This window comes from Chinchilla lanigera, unplaced genomic scaffold (assembly GCF_000276665.1).
Source record: "Chinchilla lanigera isolate Chin_1 unplaced genomic scaffold, ChiLan1.0 scaffold00033, whole genome shotgun sequence".
NCBI classification, from domain to species: domain Eukaryota; kingdom Metazoa; phylum Chordata; class Mammalia; order Rodentia; family Chinchillidae; genus Chinchilla; species Chinchilla lanigera.
The window spans coordinates 2825394-2848384 of NW_004955434.1; the positions used below are offsets into that span (position 1 = coordinate 2825394).

General features: G+C 38.2%; 1 protein-coding gene across 2 annotated transcripts in view; it reads right to left on the reverse strand.

The window, feature by feature from the left end:
- Positions 1-22991, reverse strand: part of Smc5 (structural maintenance of chromosomes 5) — a gene marked incomplete in the record, with an annotated part of 106109 nt that extends 83118 nt beyond the window's left edge. For both annotated transcript variants that reach the window (XM_013516362.1, XM_005388744.2), the window contains 5 exon segments: positions 2062-2196; positions 3537-3699; positions 14950-15002; positions 18479-18620; positions 22742-22991. In XM_013516362.1, coding sequence (XP_013371816.1) covers positions 2062-2196; positions 3537-3699; positions 14950-15002; positions 18479-18620; positions 22742-22944 — 696 coding nt within the window.

Consider the following 22991-nt stretch of genomic DNA (forward strand, 5'->3'; position numbering starts at 1 on the left):
AAAAAAAATGACAATTTTATCAAAGTTTATTCAATACAAGAATTGATTGGTTGAAGTAGGTTTTTTTTTGTTTTGTTTTTTTTTGTTTTTTTCTCTGGTACCGGGAACTGAACTCACGACCTTGCGCTTGCCAGGCAGGCGCTTTTGCCACTGAGCTAAATCCCAGCCCCAAGAATTGATTGGTTGAAACGACACCTGCCCAAGCAACACTCAGGAGAGTCAGTACATAAATGAAACAAACGTGCTACCCAAGTGATGCTTGGGGTAAACTGTGAAGTGGAAAAAAGTTAATATTCATATACAAACTCTAGTCAAGGTTCTGTAATTTATTAGTCACATCACATGAGAAAACCCAGACACATCTCTTGAGTCAGAACTCCTCTTGCCTAAAGATAAAAGTTATCTCTCCGACCCACTGCAGGGATACATGCAATTTGTTAAAAAAAGATTAAGTAGCCCTTATACAAAATGCAGAGGGGGAGAGGTCTGTGATTTTGAAATTTTTCAGATTCTGGAATATTTTTACAGATGTCACCAGCGGAGTATCTCTAGTCCAAAAACCCAAAATTTGAAAGGCTCCACAATCTGACGCTTTCTTTAAAAAACATGGTCCTGCTATGTAGTCCAGTCTAGCCTAGAACTCTTGAATGTCCTGCTTCAACCTCTTGAGTGCTGGGATTACAGTCATGTGCAGCCATGCTGAGATAAAATTCAAAATTTTTGAGCACCAATGTGACACTAAAAGCATTTCAGATTTTGGAGCATTTCAAATTTTGGATTAGGAATGCTCAAACTGTGTAAATGAAAGCTCAACAAGGCATAACAATGATATACAAATAAAAAGTAGTACTAGGGTTATCAGGTTATAGAACCCCATTGCATTAGTATTATAAAAATATTTTACTACAATTATATATGCATTATGAAATAGTTGTAAGATTTCTCATTGTGAAATTATACTGATATATTTTAGATGTAAGGATGTGAAAAAAGACCCATTAGATAAAACACATTTACAAAGAGTATGCTTTAAAAGGACATTTCTAAAGGTTGATAATCTTAAAAACTTTTAACACAACTAAATGTATAAAGTTCTCTTTAGAAAGCCTTCCTTCATGAGACTGGAAAAAAGTACACTGAGAAAACCGGTTCAACAGAGGTATAGTAAACACTGTATCTGTATCTGCTGTAGTATCTACTTTGGAAGGTACCTGGCACATGGTAGGTAATTAATAATATTAATTGAATGACAGAATCACGTAACTTCCTAAGAGAAAGACACATTATAGGCTCCTTAAAAACTCAATAATATGTACTGCTGAAATAAAATTGTTCAAACTTTACATTATCAGCCAGGCATGGTGGTGCACGCCTGTAATCCCAGCATTTGGGAGGCTGAGGCAGGAATATCCTTGCCAAGTTCAAGACCAGCCTGGGCTACGAAGTGAGCTCAAAGCCAGCCTGACGTGCATAACGAGACCCTATCTCAAAAAGAACCCACCCCCACCAAAAACCTTTACATTATCAAGTCAACTGTAACTCATCACTTTGATGTCAACAAGTACAATGCTGGGTTTTAAAAAAAAGCAATCAAAATAAAAAACTTTCCCAGGGAATAGAACTACTACTCTCTACTTGTTAAAGCTTATATGTAGATGTCATCCCAAGCTTCATGCACCCATTGCTGGGGCTTTTCTGAGGTGACTGGATTTAGGATGTGTGATACTGGGAGTAAGGTTGAGAGATGACTAAGTTGGCCTAGTATAACTCTGGATGTGGATAATGGAAGCTCCACCTTGGACATGAGTGGTACCAATCAATAGGCTTATAGCCTGGATGGAATCTAAAGGTTGAGGAAGAAGGCAAGCTTGCTGCTTGCTGGCTGCCCTGCCATGGACTGGTACCCCTCTGCCATGCTACCCTGCCTTGGAGTCAGCTGACTATGGACTGAAGCCTCTAACTGTAAACTCTACTTGTGAGTGTCAGGTATTTTGTCTCAATTCCACAATTTAAGACACAGAAATCAGAAAAGGACAGTAGAAATAAGTAGTCTATAAATACCTCTAGTTGTTTTTCTTTCTCCCTGAAGTTTTTGAGTTCACAGTGATACCTGTGCATTTCCGGAGGACCAATTGACTTCTCAGTAGCTTCAAGAAGTTCAATCTTGCTGAGTTTTGCAAATTCCCCAACTTTGTCCTAGAATACAAAAATTAAACACCTGAACAATTACCACCTATAAATATCATAAAAATATATTTTACTCAGTAATTATTTGTCAAGATACATCTTGCTCAGCCAGGCATAGTGATGCAAAGTGCGTGTAATCCCAGTGCTCTGGGAGGCTGAGGCAGGAGGATTCCAAATCTGAGCCCAGTCTGGGCAAATTAGCATCTTGAATGACTGACTCTACCATAAAATAAAAAATAAGAGATGAGGATGCTCAGTGCAAAGGCCTTTGGGCCAGTATTAGAGGTTGGTGCGGGGGGTTCACTTTAAAAACTTTTTATGTTGAGCTGGCCATGGTGGTGCATACCTGTAATCCAGCAATTTAAGAGGCCAAGGCAAGGGGCCAGGGATATAGCTCAGTGGCACAGAGCCTGCCTGGCGAGTGTAAGGTCCTTAGTTCGGGTCCTAGTACCCACCCCCAAAAAAAGGCCAAGGCAGAAGGATCACATGTTCAACTTAAGAGGTATTTGACTTTAACATGCTTTATCAGGATATTTATTTGTTAATTAACAGATTCAAGATACAATAGTTCAGCAAGTACACCTATCAGTATGAGTTTTAGTATATCAAGTATCCTATACAAATATATTAAAGTGATTTTAAAAAACTGCTAACAAAATTTTAACGTTCTACAAATGAAGCATACAGCTATCAAAGCTATTCATATATTTAAACATATTACAATTATTTGGCTTAAAACACTATAATTTATACTTTTACTAATGAAATTAACAACATTATACTATATGAGACACTACCTCTTACATTCAACTATCAGTGTTGTATTGGCTGAGGGAGGAGGGTCATTCAAAACTACACTGGGCAACTTAGTGAGACCCTGTCTCAAAATAAAAACAAACAATAATTGTGGGGCTGGGGATATAGCTCAGTGCAAAAGGGTTTGGTACAATCCTCAATAACACAAGAAAAAGCGTGGGGCTATGTTCAGCCATGGGCACACCTGTAATCACTTCTCTCGGAAGCGGAGGTAGGGAAATCACAAATTTAAGTCCACCCTGGGCTACTTGACAATTTAGTGAGAATCTGTCTTCAAATATAAAAGTGTTAAAAAAGGGCTGAGGATGTAGTTCATTGTGAAGGCCCTGGGTTCAATTCTCATTACTGAGGAAAAAGAAAAAAAAAATCAATGTACTATCTACAATGCCATGTGCTACACTATGTGCAACTGAGACAGACAGCATTGTACACAGTAATCAGTACACCATCCCTTGAAAACTACTTACATTTTTATATGGCATAAAGAAGATATATATAAAATTTACTCATGTTTACATTTATTTGTCTTATACCTGAGGTAGAAACTGGCAAAGATTGCCCACTTGAATATTTAAGGCTGCAACTTGCTCTTCGACTACTTTCTGGGTTGTAGACTTTTTGTTGATGAACCAAAAGGACTGATTTTTTGCCACATCAATCTCACGGGTGATAACAAGATTTCCAGAAGTCCTGAACCTAATTAAAAAATAATTTTAAGATCTTTACATTCAGAACTCATACAGTAGTTTAGAAATAAAACTTCCAACATTCACTTGTACCAAAGGTGCCAGGATAGTATTATTATAATCTTTATTCCTTTTGATATCGGTCCCTCCCAAGAAGGAAACCTGGACATCTTATTAGTAATAATACTGTAACTGACCACATGTCAGTTACTACTTATTCAACATTCAAAATTATTTAAAATGTTAAGATGAAATTAAAGCAAATGCCAATACTAATTCCCAAACACTACCAGAAGAGTCACGTATCTGGACATATTTCTCCTTTAATCATTATGCTATTTTTCAATCACATGCATTGACTGCAATTCAGAATGACTTCGGTGTACTAAAGCACATAACAGTAAACCCTTCAAATTTCCCTTACTTTGAAAATGTCTGAATGAAGACCACTCCTGCACAAGCATTTCCAGAAATCAAAACTGACCTGCCCAGACAGGTGGCCCATTGTTTCCTCAATGTGTACCCCACTCTGAATTCAGAAAGAATTACATTACATGGCTATAAAGGAACATTAAGCAATATAGAATCTGAAAGAAGGGTATTTACTTATTTCTTGCTTTTAGAAGTACTACTGCTCCACACCTCCCATCTATTCATCCATCTTCTTCACTGGGAATCAGCAGCATGTAGTAAAAAGATAAATTATTGGTATCTAATGCCTGAATGACAATAACTTGTAAATGTTGTATATATAAGATTATACTGTAACCAGAATACTTCAAACGATAAGACTGCAGAACTTTTAAAAAAGCAGTTTTAAATTTTCACTTCTAGCAAAATGACTAGTGAAATACCCTTATTGATTCTCCTGTTACAGACAACTAAAAATAATAAAACTATCTTCTTAAATGCATTTAATAGTTAGCATGAAGATAAGGAGTTCTAGCCAATACCCTAGTGTAGATGAAAACCGGGAGTGAAGAAAATCAAACTGACTTTCAACTTGAGGGCATCTGCCCAGTCAGGGGGCTCTGAGGGCTCATTTTCATGAGCTCCTGACAGAGGGATTGCAGACCAATGCAAGAGCTACTTTACATCCCCAAAGAGCTATTCCCTCAGCATACTTCAATGCCACCACCCTGGGGACAAGGCAAAACTGCCTGTCTCAGACTATGAAACACAAAAAGCCTTGTATAAGAGAACTAACCTCGAGTCATCCTCATATGAAGTTACATAACCCTAAGGGTTCAATAACCTCCCAGATGAGAATTAAGTATATATTAATTACGATCCTGTTTTTTTAAGTATCCAATTGTCTCTGACAAGCTGGTAAAATTTTCTTCTGCAGAGTTTACCTTTATCCTCAAAGAATTAGCATAGAAAACATTCAAAGAGAAAGAAGCATCGAGGCCAGCCTGGGCTACAAGCACAGCCTGAACTTCACAGCAAGACCCTGTCTTAAAACAACAATCAAAGCGAAAGAAGAAGCTCATTGAGAACACAAACAAGAAAACAAATTTAACAGCATAACCCACAAAGATGAAAAATACAAAAGATGTTAAGAGACATAGATGACTAAGAAAGCCTAGTATCTGTCTAGAAATACTTCTGGAAGGATGGGAGACAGAGAATGGTTCAGTGGCAATATCTGAAAAGATAACAGATAAGGATTTTTCAGAACTGATGAAAGACATCAAACCACAGATTTAGCAAACTCCTAAACACAAGAGAAAGAAATACAACAAATCTATACCTAAATATGATATGAAAGTGTAAAACACCAAACACACAAGGAATGAAAAAAGAGACTGATAACTATCAAAGAAACTTAGGATTAGATTTATATTATAGACAGTGTCATTATACTTCACATGGTGAGAAAAGATGTCTGTGTAGTTTTATACTTAGCAAATACATCTTTCGAGACTTAGGGCAAAATAACAATATTTTGTATAAAAATGGATCATTCTACTAGAAGAGCCTAATTAATGCAAAATTTTAAAAATGTCCTAGCCAGGCATGGTGGTACACACCTATAATCCCAGCACTCGGTTCGTTGGGAGTTCCAGGCCAGCCTGGGCTACAAAGTGAGCTCAAGGCCAGCCTGAATTGCATAGTGAGACCCTGTCTCAAAAAGAAAAAAAAAAAAAAAAAAAATGTCCTTCTAGCAGAAAGACAATATTGTAATCCCAAAAGGAAGTTAAGAAATGCAAGGAGGAATGAGGATTTAGCTCAGTGGCAGACCACTCGCCTAGTAAGCTTAAGAGTTCAGGGTATAGTACTAAAAATAAAAATAAAAACTAACACATAAAGGAATGAAAAGGCAAGTAGAAATGTGAGATAATACTAAAATACTGAAAGTATAATTAGTATGTTAGTAATGTTTTGAGGAATTTAAACAAAATCAAGTTTTAAGTTAGTAAGTTTGAAGAAGTTATTAAAATCAAAATACTCTAAGGTTTTAACTGTTCCCTAGAAAGTTAAAGCTAAAGACTTTAATAACCATTTATATCAAAAACTCTAGTAACCACTAAAATGAGAAGAACACATAATTTCCAAGACAACATAGAAGGAAAAGTAAAATGAAAATCCAATGAGAAAGTTGGGCTTATAATCTCAGCATTTGGGAGGCTGAAACAGGTGGACTTCCATGAGTCTGAGCCCAGCCCGAGCTACATGCTGAGTTTAACGCCAGCCTGAATTACAAAGTGAGGTCCTGTCTCAAAAAAATCAATGAGGAAAGAAATACCAAGGAGTGGAACAACTGAAAATAATGAGAGACTACAGTAAAAATAAGTAAAAAAAAAAAATAGGTAATTATGATATATGTAAATAAACTACATACTTTACTGCACAACAAAGTAGAAATGAATACTAAAACGATAACAAAAAAATCAGTACATACAATTTAGAAACAACTTGTTTATGTTAAAGAAAAGACTGAAAAATTAGAATAGTATGTGTCATTTCAACAAATCATAAAAAGAACATAAGAAACTGAAAGTCCAGCCTGGGCAAATTAGGGAGACCCTATTCCACAATAATAAAAAACAAAGGAAGTCCTAGGGATGTAGCTTGGTGGTAGAGTACACCTGGGTTAGACTCCCCAGAAGTGGTACTACAAAAGAAAAAAGAAGAGAAAAGAAAGGAGGGGAGGGGGAAGCAACGGGAAAGAGAAAAAAGAAAGAGGGGAGGGCGAGAAGGAAAGGTAAGTTAGTTGTAGATAAGAATACAAATTTATGAAAAAGAGAACCATGATATATAAGAAAGAATGCAAAACAGTCCACTGAAAGACTATCATGACAGCCTGATTAAAAAAAAAAAAATGATGAAGAGCCAGGTGTGGTGTACACACCTATAACGCCATCACTCAAAAGGCTAGGCAAGAGGATTGCTCCAAGTTCAAGGCCAGCCTGGGCTACACAGTGAGTTCAAGGGCAGCCTGCCAACCTGAACTACACAGCAAGACCATGTCTCAAAAAATCAAAAACAAAAACAAACAGCAAGCCAGGTGTGGTGACGCACACTTACAATTCCAGCACTTGGGAGTCTGAGGCAGGAGGATTGCTGTAAGAGGCCACCCTGGGCTACAAAAGCTACAAAAGGAACCTGCACTACGTAGTGAGACCCTGTCTCAAAAAAAAAAGGACAGCAGAAGAGATGAATGAAACTACAGAGGATACAAAAATTATGCATGCGTTACACAGAAGACAGACATCATTAAGAAATTACAAATAACTATAATAATTCAAGAAGAAATAGAAAGTCTAAATAATTACATTATTAGTAAGTAAACCAAATCATTATAATTAAAAAAACAAAAACATTAAATCAGTAGTTAGGAAAGACAACCAAAAGTGAAGATGATTTCACCTGTAAGTTAAACATTCAAATAACAAATATCCTTTGCAAGTAAAATACAGATGCACAAATGTTGAATCAGAAAATCAAATCAAGCAGCACAACAAAATTCTATAACCAAATTGCATTTATTCTAAGAGTGCAAAATTAAGTGAACTGTAGGAAATTAACTCAAACTAGAATGTGATCAAGTTACTAAAAGTTGATAAAATTCATTACCTATTCATAATTAAAAGCACACCAAATCAGGAACAGAAAGGAATATCCTTAACCAAGTAAAGGGCACTTTGTAAAACCCTGCAGCGACGCATTTCACTCTGGGCACACTGCCCTTCTCCGGTTCTTCAGAAACAACAAACTCAATTCCACCTCAGCTCCTCGGCATAAACTGTTTCTCCCTGGAGTACTCTACTTGCAGATCTTCTCATATTCGACTACCTTTTATCATTCACTTCTCAGCTCTAGGCCTCAACCCGCACTTCTTGGACACTCAATAAAAATAAAAGCATTGTCTCATTTAAGTAGTAAATCTCATCAAGGCCAATGATGAGCTAAATCTAAATTCTCTGTCCTGAATTTAGCTGACTAACATGGCTTAGTTCTTAGATCAGACCTCTTCTTTTCTTCATCTGTATCTTTTGCACTCGTGATTTCATTCATCATAAAATTCCTGCCTCTCCAAAAATGACATTTTTAGCTCACACTGCTCCCTGCACTACAAGTTTGTATAAACAACAGTACATTCAACATTTCTACCTGAATGCCTACTGGAGTCTGACCATGTAGTTCAGGCTGACCTGGAACTTACTATGTAGCCCAGGCTGTTCTAAATCTCATGGCAACCCTCCTGTCTCAGCCTCCGAGTGCTGAGATTACAGGTGTATGCCACCATGCCAGGCCATTGTGGTATTTGCATACATGCATATATCATACTATGAACAATTATTTATAAGAGTTAAGTATTTCTGAAATTGGGATACACATTTCAAACTATCTGTGTCAGGTTAACTGGAAACTATTTAAGTAGTAACATCCAGTTCAATAAAATATTTGAGGCCAGGTGTAGTGGTGCACACCTGTAAACCCAGCACTCAGGAGGCTGAGGCAGAAGGATCGATGTGAGTTCGAGGCCAGCCGGGGCTACAAAGTGATTTCAGGGCCAGCCTGAACTGTATAATGAAACCCTGTCTCAAAAAGACAGAACAAAAACAAAAAAGACTTACTACAAAATGAATTTCTAATATTACTCCCCAAACCTCCTGTACCAGATTTCTAAACCTAAGCTAGTGAAAATCTTATCATGAAGGATGTGAGATACAGTACCGTGAACTCTTCCTTGGTGCCATCCATCTTTCTCTCACACCCTACATCTAATTTGTGAGCAAATTCTAAGCTACTCATTATATTAGTCACTTAACTAAAACCCTTGCTTTTAAAATATGATTAAAATTTTAGATTCCATCATCTCTCCATTCAAAACATGGTAACCTCACATCTTATTTAAAAATACAGTAAACATCGGATCCCTACATTGGCTACAGGTCCTACAAACTGACTGTCTCATATTTCCGCACCTTATCCTTCACTAATTCCCCTCCTCCAATGTAATCAGTCACACTGGGTACCACTTCAAGGCTGCAGCATTTGCCCATCTCTCTGCACAAAATGCTCTTCCCCTTCAATATCTCCATGTCATAACCTTCCCTCCTTGGACTTCTGCTCAGACGCTGTCACCTCACTGACAACTTTCCTTATTACCCTATCTAAAACTGTAATACTCTAGCATTCCTGTCCATTTTTTCTCTTTTTATTTTTCTGTGCATCAATTATCACCAACTAATATAGTATATACAGCATATTTTACTTATTTATATACTGCTAACTGTAAATTCCATAATGGCAGAGTACTATATTCCCAATGTATAGGTACTCAATAAAAATTTTTAAAATACTCCATATACATATGGCAGAGATTATTCTATCATTCCACTTATAAATACATGGCCAGTTTAGGTATTTGATTAACAGCAATAATAATGTCAACAACTAAAGATGACCTTTATGTTTCATACTCTCAAGACCATGTGGAGATGTGGACCCTAGAACAAATAAGTAATCGCAATATAACCATGTGGAACCTCCTTTGTGGCAGATTTGTTAATAGGCTTTTAGTCAATGGCCGCTAGTTAGATTAGAGTTAGCATCTACTGTATACTAACCAGGTAACTTTTTACATAAGAAAACAAATGAGCCCAGTGATTTAGAACACTTAAGGCCTGCAACCAGTTTAAGGGTAGCAAAGCTAACCCAGGAGTATCTTTATCTCTGGGATTTACTTCTTTAAAAGTTTAGATATCAGACAAGTCTGTGCTACAAAGTAAGCTCAAGGCTAGCCTGAACTGCATAGCAAGACCCTGTCTCAAAAAAGACAATAAATAAAGAGAGCATTCACATTATTATATAATCACTATTTTAAAGTATACAATTCACTATTTTATAGTAAAATTACGTAACAAAATTTATCATTTTAACCATCTTCAGGTATTCAGTTCAGCAACGCCTTTTGGTATATTCAGAAGGTTGTGCAATCATTTTTTGGGGGGGTGCCAATTTTAAATAGTTTCATTGAAGACACTGTATTTCCACTTATAGCACAGTGCTTATAAAGTGCAAAGTTATCCTTCCCCTGTGTACGTGTTCCATTATTCAAGTATTGAGAATGCCCGGTACTTTACTATGGCAGTTAATTTTTAATAACTGCCACAGAATTTGCTACAAATTTAGGTCCTTCAATTTTATTGTTGTGGAAGAATGGTAAATCTGTTGGAGTTGGCTTAATCAACCTCTTCAATGGTGGGCTCTGAGGAAGCACCACCAGAGGGAGGAGCTCCTCTACCGAGGAAGCCTCCTACACTCTGGTACAGCTTGTGCAATCATGACCATTATCTAGTTCTAGAGTATTTTCATTACTTTCCAAGAAGATTTCTATGCCCATTAAAGTGCCATCCCATGTTCTCTCTTCTACTCATACCCCAGGAACCTACCAGTCTATTCTCTATCATTTGTCTATTCAGGGCCAGCCTGGACTACACAGTGACTCTTTCTCAAAAGAAAAAATTATTTTTGTGTAAATAAGAAAAACATTCTCTATAAAAGACACTTGTGAAATAGAATAATTGGTTAAAAATACATAGGGAGAGACAGAGAGAGAGAGAGGGAGGGGAAGGGAGAGGGACAGAGAGACACAGTTAAAAAAAAATGCTGAGAGCCAGGCTTGGTGGTACACGCCTATAATTCCAGCACTCAGGAAGCTGAGGCAGGAGGATTGCCATGAGTTCGAGGCCAGCCTGGGCTACCTAGTGAGAACTAGCTTGAACTACTTAGTGAAACCCTGTATAAAAAACAAAAATGGAAAAAGTTAAATGCTGGTAGATACAGCTCAAAATATATACTGATTACACTCCCAGAAACAACGAATAATAATATCTGCTTCTTATATCCTCAAGTATTTTAAATTTTAAAATTTTTCTAGGCTGAGAAAAAAACTCTCTTCTTAATTTTCTTGTAACAGCCTGTTTTATACTTATGGGCCATTTATTTTAAATTTCTTTGCTCATTTTTACACTAGGGTGCTTCTAATCTTTACCGATTTACATGAAACACTGATATTAGTAATTTTAAGACCTGTCCATGTTTTTCAAAGCTAAAAATGTTTTCTTCTACGTATCGTTCATTTTTTATTTTGTTTGTTGTTGTCGAGACAGGGTCTCATTCTGCAGTTCAGTCTGGCCTTGAACTCAGTGATCCTCCTGTTTCAGCCTTCCCAGTGCTGAGATTACAGGCCTACGCCACCATGTCCAGCTCCTACTTATAACTCATCTTTATTATTAAATATCATTATTTTTATCTGGGTTTTTTATAAAATCTAAGTTTGTTATTTTTATGGCTATTGGCACTCTTGTTGGGCTTAGAAAGGCCTGCTCCTTTCCTAAGACTTTAAAATATTCCACTTTTTTCCATTATTTCCTAAATTATATAATTTTTCTTTAGCACTTAATACACCTATAGTCTACTGACCTGTAGGATATCAGATAAAATTCTAAATTCATTAAAAAAAATAGCCAGTTCAACTTGAGTAATTCATACCTCTGATATTGTGATGTATTAAAAAATATACTTCAGCCTCTGCCCCGATTTCTAGAATAGAACTCCTAATACCTTGGAATGTCCTGGGTGACAAGAGTGTCTTTTCAACTCTTGCTGGGCTCCTAGACAGTGCTGGTCACCAAAAAGATCAAACTGTGATTAAAAGTTTGGAAAACCCCACCACCACATTCTAGGAAGAGGAGAGAAGACAGAGTTAACAATCACGCCTGAGTGATGAAGTTCCATAAAAACCCCTAAGTACAGGGTTCAGAGGCCTTCTCACCACTTATGTGTTGGAAGGGGAGAGCACCCTGCCTCCACCAAGTCTGCAGTTCCTGCCCTCTGAGACCCTTCCAGACCTTTCCCTCTGGATCTGCTCATCTGCCTGTTCACCTGTATCCTCTGTGATAGCCTTAAAATAAACTGGTAAACCCAAGGAAAGTTCTACGAATTTTGGATTGTCTTAGCAAATAATCAAACCCAAAAAAGGGGATCCAAAAATCCCACTTTATAGCTAGTTGTCAGAAGTATAGATCACAACCTGAAATTTACAGATGGTCTCTAATGTGCTGGGAGTCTTGGAATTGAGTTCCTAACCCACTTTGGGCTCTACATTAACTCTATTTAGTGTCAAAACTGAATTGCAGCGTGGAGAAAGCGGTATCAGAGGTGCACTGTGTGGTGTTCAATGTGAGAACAGAAAAACATTCAGCTTTACAATAAAATTCTCACACACAACAGAAGTGTTATTCATGATTCTGTTTTTCTCAAAATCTTCTTAGGTCTTCTGGCATATTTACTCCTCAGAATGAACGTTTTTGGGGTCTTTTTTTATCTTTTGAGACAGAGTTTCACTATTGCAATTCAGGTTGGCCTTGAACTCACTTTGTACCCCAGGCTGGCCTTGAACTCAAAGCAATCCTGCCTCAGCCTCCCAAGTGCTGGGATTACAGGTGTGTGCTACCATGCCTGGCCAGGACAAACTTTATTTATTTATTTTATTTTTTTGTCTTTTTGAAACAGGGTCTCACTATGCAGTTCAGGCTGGCTTTGAGCTCACTTTGTAGCCCAGGCTGGCCTCGAACTCTCAACTATCCTGCTGTCTCAGCCTCCTGAGTGCTGGGATTTCAGGCGTGCACCACCACACCCGGCTGGGATGAATTTTAGATTCAACTTATAAACATACCCATGAGACTCTCTCTGCAGCTGTATCAAACGTACTCCATAATTTGGCAAGGAATAACATATTAATAATGATATTAATTTTAAGTTTCTAGGGAAACCATATGCTTCTCTGTTGGCTTAATCTTGGTTTTATATCCTTCAGTAAATTCTGTCAATATTTTAATAAACTGTAAATAATTTTTTTGCTCATTCATCTATTTCTCATCTCTACAAAATAAATTTTCTAATAATTTGTAAGCAAATTATCATTTCCTCATATCCCATAAAATGACAGGATTATCTGATAATTGAAGAGCTTTTTCAGCTCAAAAATTCCAAAATTCAACTCCAAAAACAATACTCTAAAAACCATCTAAACAATGTGCAAAAGGAGGCCAGCCTGACTCTTCATTATACTGTGCCCCTCCATTTCAAGTTGGAGCCTTTCCCTGTTTTTCTTACTCTCCCGGTAAGGGCCGGCCTAATCTTTGTCAGCTCTTCAAGCTAAAGTTCCTCACCATTTTCTATTAACTCCAATTAAAACTTGTTCCTATAAATTTGTGCTTTAATTTTAACACGCTCCTCCCAGCTTGAACCACAGGTGGAATATGCATGACTTTCCCATGGGGTTGGTTCAGGGCCATCTGGACATGAGACATACATACAGTTTACAATCCCACTGTGAATGTGTTAATTTCCATTACTACTAAAAGCAAAAAAGGACCCACAATAGCCAGAGACAGCTTTTTGACACCCAATGTGGGACCACACAAGCCCTGCTTTAGGATTTGCCCAAACTCCAAAACTGCCCAAGCACTCACAATACTGTACACTGTGGACAGCCAGCAGTGACTACTTTCTAGCACTATCTGGTGAAGCAACAAGGCCTAGAATTTGACAGATCTTGGGATTCAGACCCCTGGGTCTCGCAAAGTTGCCCAGGCTGGGACTGAACTTGCAGTTCTCCTGCCTCTGCCTCCCAGATCACCATGATTACAGAGTGCCACAAAGCTCAGCTAAGAATGAAGATGTTTTATAAGACTGAGAAATCCAAGGTAAGGGATTTAAAGGGACATTCCACTACACTATACTACCCTACACTAAAACTATACTATATCTAGAAGTCTCCAATTCATCTCCCTACTCTGAAAGTCACCTGGATTCTGGCAAAAACAGCCTCAACTGGCTGAAACCACCACAAACAGAGACAATCATTTCATAGCTTTGAGGATTCTTTCAGAGCTGAGGACCAAGAATGAAAATAATGATCACCTAAGCTAATCTTCAAAAGCTGGCCTGCCGGGGATTTAGCTCAGCAGCACAGCGCCTGCCTGGCAAGCACAAGGTCGTGAGTTTGATTCCCGGTACCAAAAAAAAAAATAGCTGGCCTCTTGCTGCTCAAACTAGAGTCCTTTCCCTGTTTCTCCTTATTCTTCGTTAAGGACTGGCCTGATCATTATTAGTTCTTCAAGCAAAAGTCCTTTACTGGTTTCTCTTACATTCCAATTAAAGCTTTTTCATGTATTTTTTTTAAGTGCATGAAGACTAACCGTAGATACACCAAAGCTGGTATCAATTCTGACCCATGAGAAACAGGTGCCAAAACTCAGGCTCAAAGGAAAAGGAACTCATAAGGAAAGGAATAAAAAGAATGGTGCCAAAAGTGCCAAGAATTTGTCATACGTGAAATTCATCAAATTAGTAACAGTGGTTACCTCTAGAAGTAGAATTTGAGTAAGAAGGCTTTTCATTTTCAACATACACACTTCTACTTTGCATTTTTTAAACTTTCAAAATCAGCAAAAAGCAACTGACATTTTAAGGTATAAAAGATATTGCAATTTCTTAATGAATATTTAGCAGTGGTACACTTCCATTACCTCCTATAAACTTAGAATCTGTTTAAAAATTTTTCCAAAATAAAATTCTTACAATTTATGAGATGAATTTAAAAAAATAGTTATTTGGATAATCTTTAAATATTATTTCTAGCACTATTATATTAAACTCTTTCCTAAGATTATTAGGAAAGGATAAAATAAACTCAAAAACTATACGAAAATGGCACTTAGCACTTTTCAACACTTACAATTCAATTTCAACCATGCCTTTCGAACATCCTCTCTTCACAAAAAACCCAACCTAAGACAAAAAAGAAAAGGTAAATGGTGTAGCAACATTCCCAGGCCAACAAAAATTTGGCAAAAATCACCGTTACTTCTCCAATCAAGATTTTTTTCAACGATTATTTGAATGTCCATTCCCATTAGTTTCTAAAGGTGTCATTCTCAGATCTAGGTCTCTCCGTTATTCCCTCCCTCAAATAAAAATAACATTAGTAAATGCTAGTAAAACCTATGGAACTCCCATGTGCCAGGTAGTCAGTCTCTTATAAAGCTTGTGACAAAGCCAGTAAGCGGCAGCAAATGGATCTGAACCTGGATAACCCAGCTCTAGAGCCTATGTACCACACAGCACTATGCCCAACCTTCTTCTTCCTATTGAAGATTTCCATACAGCTGCACAAATTAAATATTAATAGCCACTCCAATATTACCTACCTTTTTATTAATTAGGACATGATTATCATCAGGTATCTTTTTAAAAAAAATAATTACCATTTATACAGTAAAACAGACATATTAGAGCTCTTTTCTATTGGACTGTCTGCTTAAGCATGAAAACAGAGCCTGGGCCTAAAAACATCACACTGGATCTTGTAGTAGGCTAGAACTAAGTAATTAACAGTAAAAATGAAGGAAAATATACCTTCCAAATGATCTTTTTAACAGTGGTAACGACAGTGATAACAATCATAACCACATGAACTAACATGTATTAGGCACTGAGTGTATATTGCTGTGCTAAGCACTTTACCTTTGTCTCTTCAATTAATACTCAATAATATAGTGGCACCTTGGTTCAACAATCCTTTTGTTGGCAAATAATTTGGTTCGCAAACAGAAGTATTCGGCAAAATTTGTTTTGGAATGGGGTGCACATCACCAGATCATGGCTATCTTTTTGCACAAACACAGATGTTCCACTTTCCCTAGAATTGTGGAACGAATTAAGTTCATAAACTGAGGTACCACTGTATATACTATACCCATTTCACAGATGGTAAAATTGAGGCCAGAAAGATTAAAAGAAAGCCTGTCCTAACTAGGAAGTATAGCCTGATAATTAAAGAGTATTACTGGCTTTAACATCCACCATCTACACTTTAAATCTCAACTTTGTCATATATAAATTACTTGATCTTGATCCAATTATTTAGCTTTCTTTGTTTCCTCATAATAGGGAAAACAAAAACACTTTGCTGTAGTAGCTTACAACAAATAAAACACCTGTTACCAATGAGAAGGGGAAAAGAATTAAGAGGCAGTATTTTCTATGCATTCAGGTGGCATAGGATATGACTGTGTTAAATTTGTTATATACATTAACACTTCAACAAAAACATAATATTGAAATAGTCTTGCTGAGGGCTGGAGCATCCCTCAGATACTAAATTTGGATACCCAAAGGGCTGCAATTCATGCTAGAAAACACTGCACTCCACAGACTCCCTCAAAAATTTTACCACTCCAGTATCAGGAAATGGTTTCTTCACGACAAAAAGCAATAAACAAACAAAACATGAGAAGGTTGGTAAAAACTGATACAGCCCAATTCATCCAAACTGCACAGACCAGGGAATACAATCCAACAGACCAATTAGACAAGACCAGAATCTAACTCATGATTGTGCTCTGACAATTAAAAAACTATTTACCAATATTCAGAAAAATCTGAGCTGATCAGTGGACATTATTCCAACCTCCTCATCTTTGTTGTTTATTTTTGTTGTTTTGGTTTTTCTAAGACTGGGTCTTACTGTGTAGTTCAGGCTGGCCTCAAACTCACAACAATTCTCCTGCCTCTGCCTCCTGAGTGCTCGGATTGCAGGCATGCGCCATCATGCCCCAACCCTTATCTTTGAAATTAAGAAAAACTGAAGTCTAGATCATGGCCTAAGGTCACAAGACTAATCATTAATAGAAAGAAGCTTCCTTTTCTACCTCATAAATAAATGCCTCCAATATGTCATTTAAAATATTTAATAGCTTTATTTACAATTTTAGGAAGTATATGCTTCAATCATATAAACCTACATTAAATTTTAAATCTAGCTAATAACCTTATATCATTTAGATAATTCAGTACTATAATATGCTTAGTAGTTCAAGTTTTCAAAGTACCTTTTATAGCGGGTAACAATTCAATTCCCAGATGTTCTTTTAAAAATATATTTTTTGTGAAATAAATTATACACCAATAACATACACAAACTCCATGTATTATTTGTAGAATAAAACAACTGCATATCAATCACCAATTTTAGAAACTGAAAACTTTTGTCATTAAATCTGATGTTCTTTATGTAACTCATCCCAACTGCATCTTTCTGTCCCCTCAACAAATGTAATATGTACACTAACTCACTAATCATTTTGCTTTTCTTTAGTTTTACTAAATACATGTACATCCCTGAACTCTATGTAAACTATTTTATTTTTGCTATCCTACTAAAGTCATATTACATGTACTCTTCCAAGATGGATGGCATTTTCACTTAAAATTGTGTTTTTGAAATGTAACCATTTCATATGATTCATTTTTGCCCACGTTTTGTGGTTTTTCGTCATCAATTCATGAACTTCTTAGAACATTATGTTAAAATTCTTTTAAGGATGGGATTAAAAGATTTACATTTGTTCTGCCAAGTATGTGGAGGTATTACTAACTCAGACCACTTTAAACTAAAATTATAATTTATGCTCTTTAGCCATGTAGATATAATATGAATTCTGGCCCCAAATGTGTTAAGGCAGTGATTATGAATTCTTTACATGGTTTTCTCACCACCACCACTCTGCCCCTTAGACCTAATAATGATGTAAGTAAATGTACTATTCAATTCTGTGATATTGCTTTTCTTCTTCACACACGTTTTATCTTCTAGCCCTTCTCTACCTTTAGGATTTTCTATACCTGTGCAAACAACTCAAAGTGACACCTTAAGGTACAAGATTATCAGCAAAATGCCCCTAGAAAAACTATTTCAAACTGGGCATGATGGCGCATGCCTGTAATCCCAGCACTTGAGAGGCTGAGGCAGGAAGACTGTTGCGAGTTTGAAGCCAGCCTCAGCTCCAAAGGAGTTCAAGGCCAGCCTGAATTGTATAGTGAGACCCTGTCTCAAAAAAACAAAAAAAAAGGAAAAAAAAAAAAAAACCACTATTTCAATGCTTGCTTATGTCTTCAAATTCACACTATTTTGTTTCTGCCCTTGGTATATTTACTCCATATTTCCACAAGCCCTGCAGTACATTTAAAAAAATGACACACTGTACCTAGCATTTAAGGTATTAAACATTTAAGAAAGTCACTAGGTGTATGGTATTTCTAGACAAAAAAAATAAAAATGTCCTTCTAGTTTCTCTCTACCAAAATTATCCCTCATGTTCAATTATTATAACTTTAGAATACCCAAGGAACTGAAATGTAGTAATTGATTTGTTTTAAAAGCAATTAATGACTGAATTTTCTTAAAAAGTAATTTGTTTACTCACCTTATCTGCCCGTCCCATAAAAGCAGGTTTGCCTGCTAATCCAAGACAAATGGCACACACGATGCTTGACTTCCCTGTTCCATTAGCTCCAATAATCATATTCAAGTGGGGTCCAGGAGATACTTCACAGATATCATACGTTCTGTATTATACAGAGGTGAAATCATTAAGCAGAGAAAAGAGAAAAAATATTTTCTTTATAAAAGCACTTTTTCTTACTATGTATCATCATTACCTACAATCTTCCCCAAATTCACTCTGTGCAAACGCTGTACTAAAATAGTTATCCAGCTGGGCAGGGTGTTTGATGGGCACACCTGTAATCCCAGCACCTGGGAGGCTGAGGCAGAGAGATCTGCGTAAGTTCAAGGTCAGCCTGGGCTACATACTGTACTTAGTTCATGGCAAGCCTTAACTGCATGTGATATCCTGTCTCAAAAAACAAAACAAAACAAAACAACAACAGTGATATAACTGGTATTTTACAATAAAATAATATGGCAAGTTATGAGAATTTCTGGCCTCTACCAGACATACTATAAATAGGAGACTTGCCAGAAGCAAGATGAAGCCTCTGCTTCATGTTAGAAAATTCACTTTTCTAACCCTATATTTGCTTCAGGCTTTGTGAATTCCCTTTTCTATGAGCTCCCTCTGAAACAGCTGTCAAAGGCTCACTCTTCTCATTCTAAAAACCTGAATTGTCTCATGTAATGTCCATGGCCTCCAGTGGTATCTACTTTCTGAATACCAGTCCAGATGACTAATACATGCAATTACTTCCATAATAAATAGCTGGATGTCCCACCAAAACTACCTAACATTTAATACATTCAGAACTAAACCCCTAAATTTTGCCATCCAAAACAACTCTTGTGCTCATTTAATAATATTTTCACCCTGTTGCTCAACTCAGAAACCTAGACATTTTTCTATCATCTTTGATTCTTTCATCTCTTGCCTCTACCCACATCTGCCCCTCATCATTCAATCAATGACCAAACAATGACCAAGGGTCCTCCCAAAGCCTCATGCAATCATAGGTGGGACTTTGCAGAGGTGACTAGATCCAGGTCATGTGATGTTGGGATTAAGGACACAACACCTTGGATATAGGGGGCAGGCACCAATCAAAAGGCGTGTAGCCTGATAAGCTAAAAGGGAAAGGCAAGACTTGTTGTTGCTGCTTATGCTGTTTTGCTGTTTGCCACTTTGCTGCTTGCTGCCTTCTGCCTGCCCTGCTCTGCCATGAACTGTTTCTCTCCTGCAGTGCCCCTCTGCCATGCTATCCTGCATTGGAGCCAATGAACTGAAACCTCGACAAATTGTGAGCTGTAATAAACCTTTCCTCCTTTAATTTTGGGTGTTGGGTATTTTGTCTCAGCAATGAGAAAAATAGCTAGGGATATAGCTCAGCAGTGCAACGCCTGCCTGGCAAGCACGAGGCCGTGAGTTCAATTCCCAGTACCAAAAAAAAAAAAAAAAAAAAAAGCAAATGACAAGCAGTAAGAAAAGTAACTAAGACACCAAGTCATGCTGGTAGACATATAAATCTGATGTAACACACTAAAAAATAAAAACAGAAACCTTACAGGAAAACAAAGGACCTTCTGTAATGAACCCCATCATCTTTTCCCACTTTCTATCTCCTTTCTTATTCTGTGCTTATTCCTCCAAATTCTACCTATAAGCTACTGTATTTCCTTGAAGGTTTATGTATGTGGGTGAGTAGGTGGGTGGCCAGGTATGTTTATTTTGCAGCACTGGGGATGAATCCAGGGCCTTGCATATGCTAGAAAAGTGCTCTGCCTATGCACTACATCCTCAGATCTTTTTAAATTTTATTTTGAGACAGGGTCTTGCTAAACTTCCCAAGCTGGCCTCAAACTTGTGATCCTCAAGCCTCAATTTCTCCAGCAGTTGAGATTACTTACAGGCCTGTGCCAGTTTCTTCACTAACTTACGCTTCTCTCTCTCCCTTTGCATACCACTGCTTCACCCTAGAAATCTCTCCCTCCATTCTCCACTAGATTTACCCAGAGGAACCCCTCCAGACCACGTAAGTTCTCCAGACCTACCCCTCCCACTTCCTTGCTAAATATCTAAGCCTACCACTCCATACTTCACTCCTAAACTCAGTCATTGAAATAATTAAAAAACAATTTCACTTAGCTCTGTACTTTCCAGCCACCTTTTGCTTCTCCTCTTTACATCCAAGCTTTACTTCCTCATTTCTCATTTACTTTTCTCTGGTGTGCATTTTTCTACTGCTTCACTAAGGGATCAATGATTTCCTAACGTGTGGAAGGCTCTTTCTGGCCTTAATTAATTAGGTGGTATTTCTCTTTTCCTTTGAGCTCCGGACCCTTATAAATTCTGCACACAGAATCTCTTAGCAAAAAAAAACCAAGTCACAGGACCTAAACGACATTTAGTATTTCTCCCCAAACTGAATAGTACCTGATCAGTTAGCAAAGGCAGAGACTTAGGGAAACATTTGCTGCAATCCTCTCTTCCTTTCGTGCCTCACAATATGAACCCAGAACCTAATGAATCTCTTGCCTCTCAAATTCCTACTATTCTCAGACTCTCTCTTGCCTTCATATAAGAAAAGTCTTCTTAAATAAAAAGAAAAGTCTTCTTGACTCCAGTCTTAAACCCTTTAACCTTTAAACTCTCCACAATGCTTCCAAATGAATACAAACTCACACCATTCCCCACTTAAAAGACATTCAGCCTGCCTACAGGATAAAGCTGAAATTTCTTTCTTTCTGTGACCAAACCTTAATTCAAGAATCTCCAGTCAAGTCAACATTTAATTCTAACATGTGTGAGACCAAGCATCCCTGGCTGCTACACAGATATAGCAGACAGGTATAGTTAAGAAACAACTTTATTTTGAGCAGGGAGAATGACAACACAGCACTTAACAGCTATATTGTAGTCTGAATCCTGCTTGAAGCTGGAATTTCTTAGCACGGTAAATATATTGACACTCAACGGTTGCATACCTGTCCACATATTCATGAGTATCCTATGTTATAGTCATACTGAAACAGTTAAATTTTCTAAAACTCCAAACTTTCTTTCAGGCAGTTCCTAGTGTTTACAAAACTTCTTTTCTTTTAAAACTTTCATACGTTTTTTACAAAGCTTTCCCTCACAACTGTGAATGAAATTAACCACTCCCTCAAGTCATCCTGACAAATATGTCATCTTCTTTTGACTATATTTACTGATCTGGATTCAAACAGCAATTCAAGCCGGACGTGGTGCAGCACGCCCAAAATCCCAGCACTCAGGAGGCTGAGGCAAGAAGATCATTTCGAGTTCGAGGCCAGCCTGGCCTACACAGTGAGCTCAAGGCCAGGGTCTTGCTATGAACTGCACAGCAAGACCCTGTCTCAAAAAGACCAAAAAAAATCAAGTAGCAATTCAGTTATGTATCATATGCTATGTAAAGCTGGGCAAAATTAACCTAACCTTATCTCATCAACGGATATAAGAGTTATGAATAAGAAAAGCAATGTGTTAAATAAAGCACCTCATTCTGTACCTGGCACAAGATAAATATTTGGGGAAAATGATGATGGAATTACTACTCCAATTCTGTGATCCGTATGCCACTGTGTGCAAACTTACATTTACGAGATGGGGAAAAAAGGACTCTGAAAAAACGAATACGTAAGGTGTTCAACAGACATATATTTTTGTCATAACACACTTACATTCTAAATAAACTAACCATCAGTTGTCTAACGGGAGAGAGGAGAAGCCACGTAAGAAAGCTGTATTTGTGGGGGTGAAGGGTCTGCTGGGAGGTCCAACAACGGAAAGGAAGGTTACTTCTGCGGGTACACGCGAACCCTCACCCTGAAAAACCATTATCAGCTCATCCTCTGTGCACCAAGCCGATGCCTCCACGCAAGCAACCTGCCACTGCACGACGGCCTCTCCCATTTCAAGGCTGCCTCCTTGTGAACTCCCGGGCCACGACTTCTGTGAGCAGCAGCCCGCGTCCCTCTATGGATCGGGGCAGAGAACTCGTCCCCAGGCACCGCCCCGGACTGCCCCACGACGCCTCCCAAAGAGGCAGGCAAAGGAATTTTTAAATAGAAATAATACGAATCACACGACACCTCTCCACGGCCACACGCAGGGCCTACGCAGGCGGCGCCTCACGGGACGCCGCGCGCGAATTCCCCGCCGGGCTCCTGCGCGCCCGCCGCTCCCCCTGGCGCGCGGCCCGGCCACTCCACTCACAGGAAGTTCTCCATGACGATGCGCACGATGGCGCCCTCCACGAAAGGCCCGGACGACTGAAGCCGCGACTGCAGAGGGCCTGAATTCCTTCTCTTGCTCGGGACCTCAGAAGAAGGATCTGCCGGGAGTGCCCTCTTGAGCGCCGCCGGGGTCGGGGCCGCGGCCGGGGCCGGGGTCGGCGTCTTCCTGCCCGGCGTCGCCATCCTGGCCTCCCCTGCGCCCCGCAACGGCCACCGTTCCCAGCGCCCCG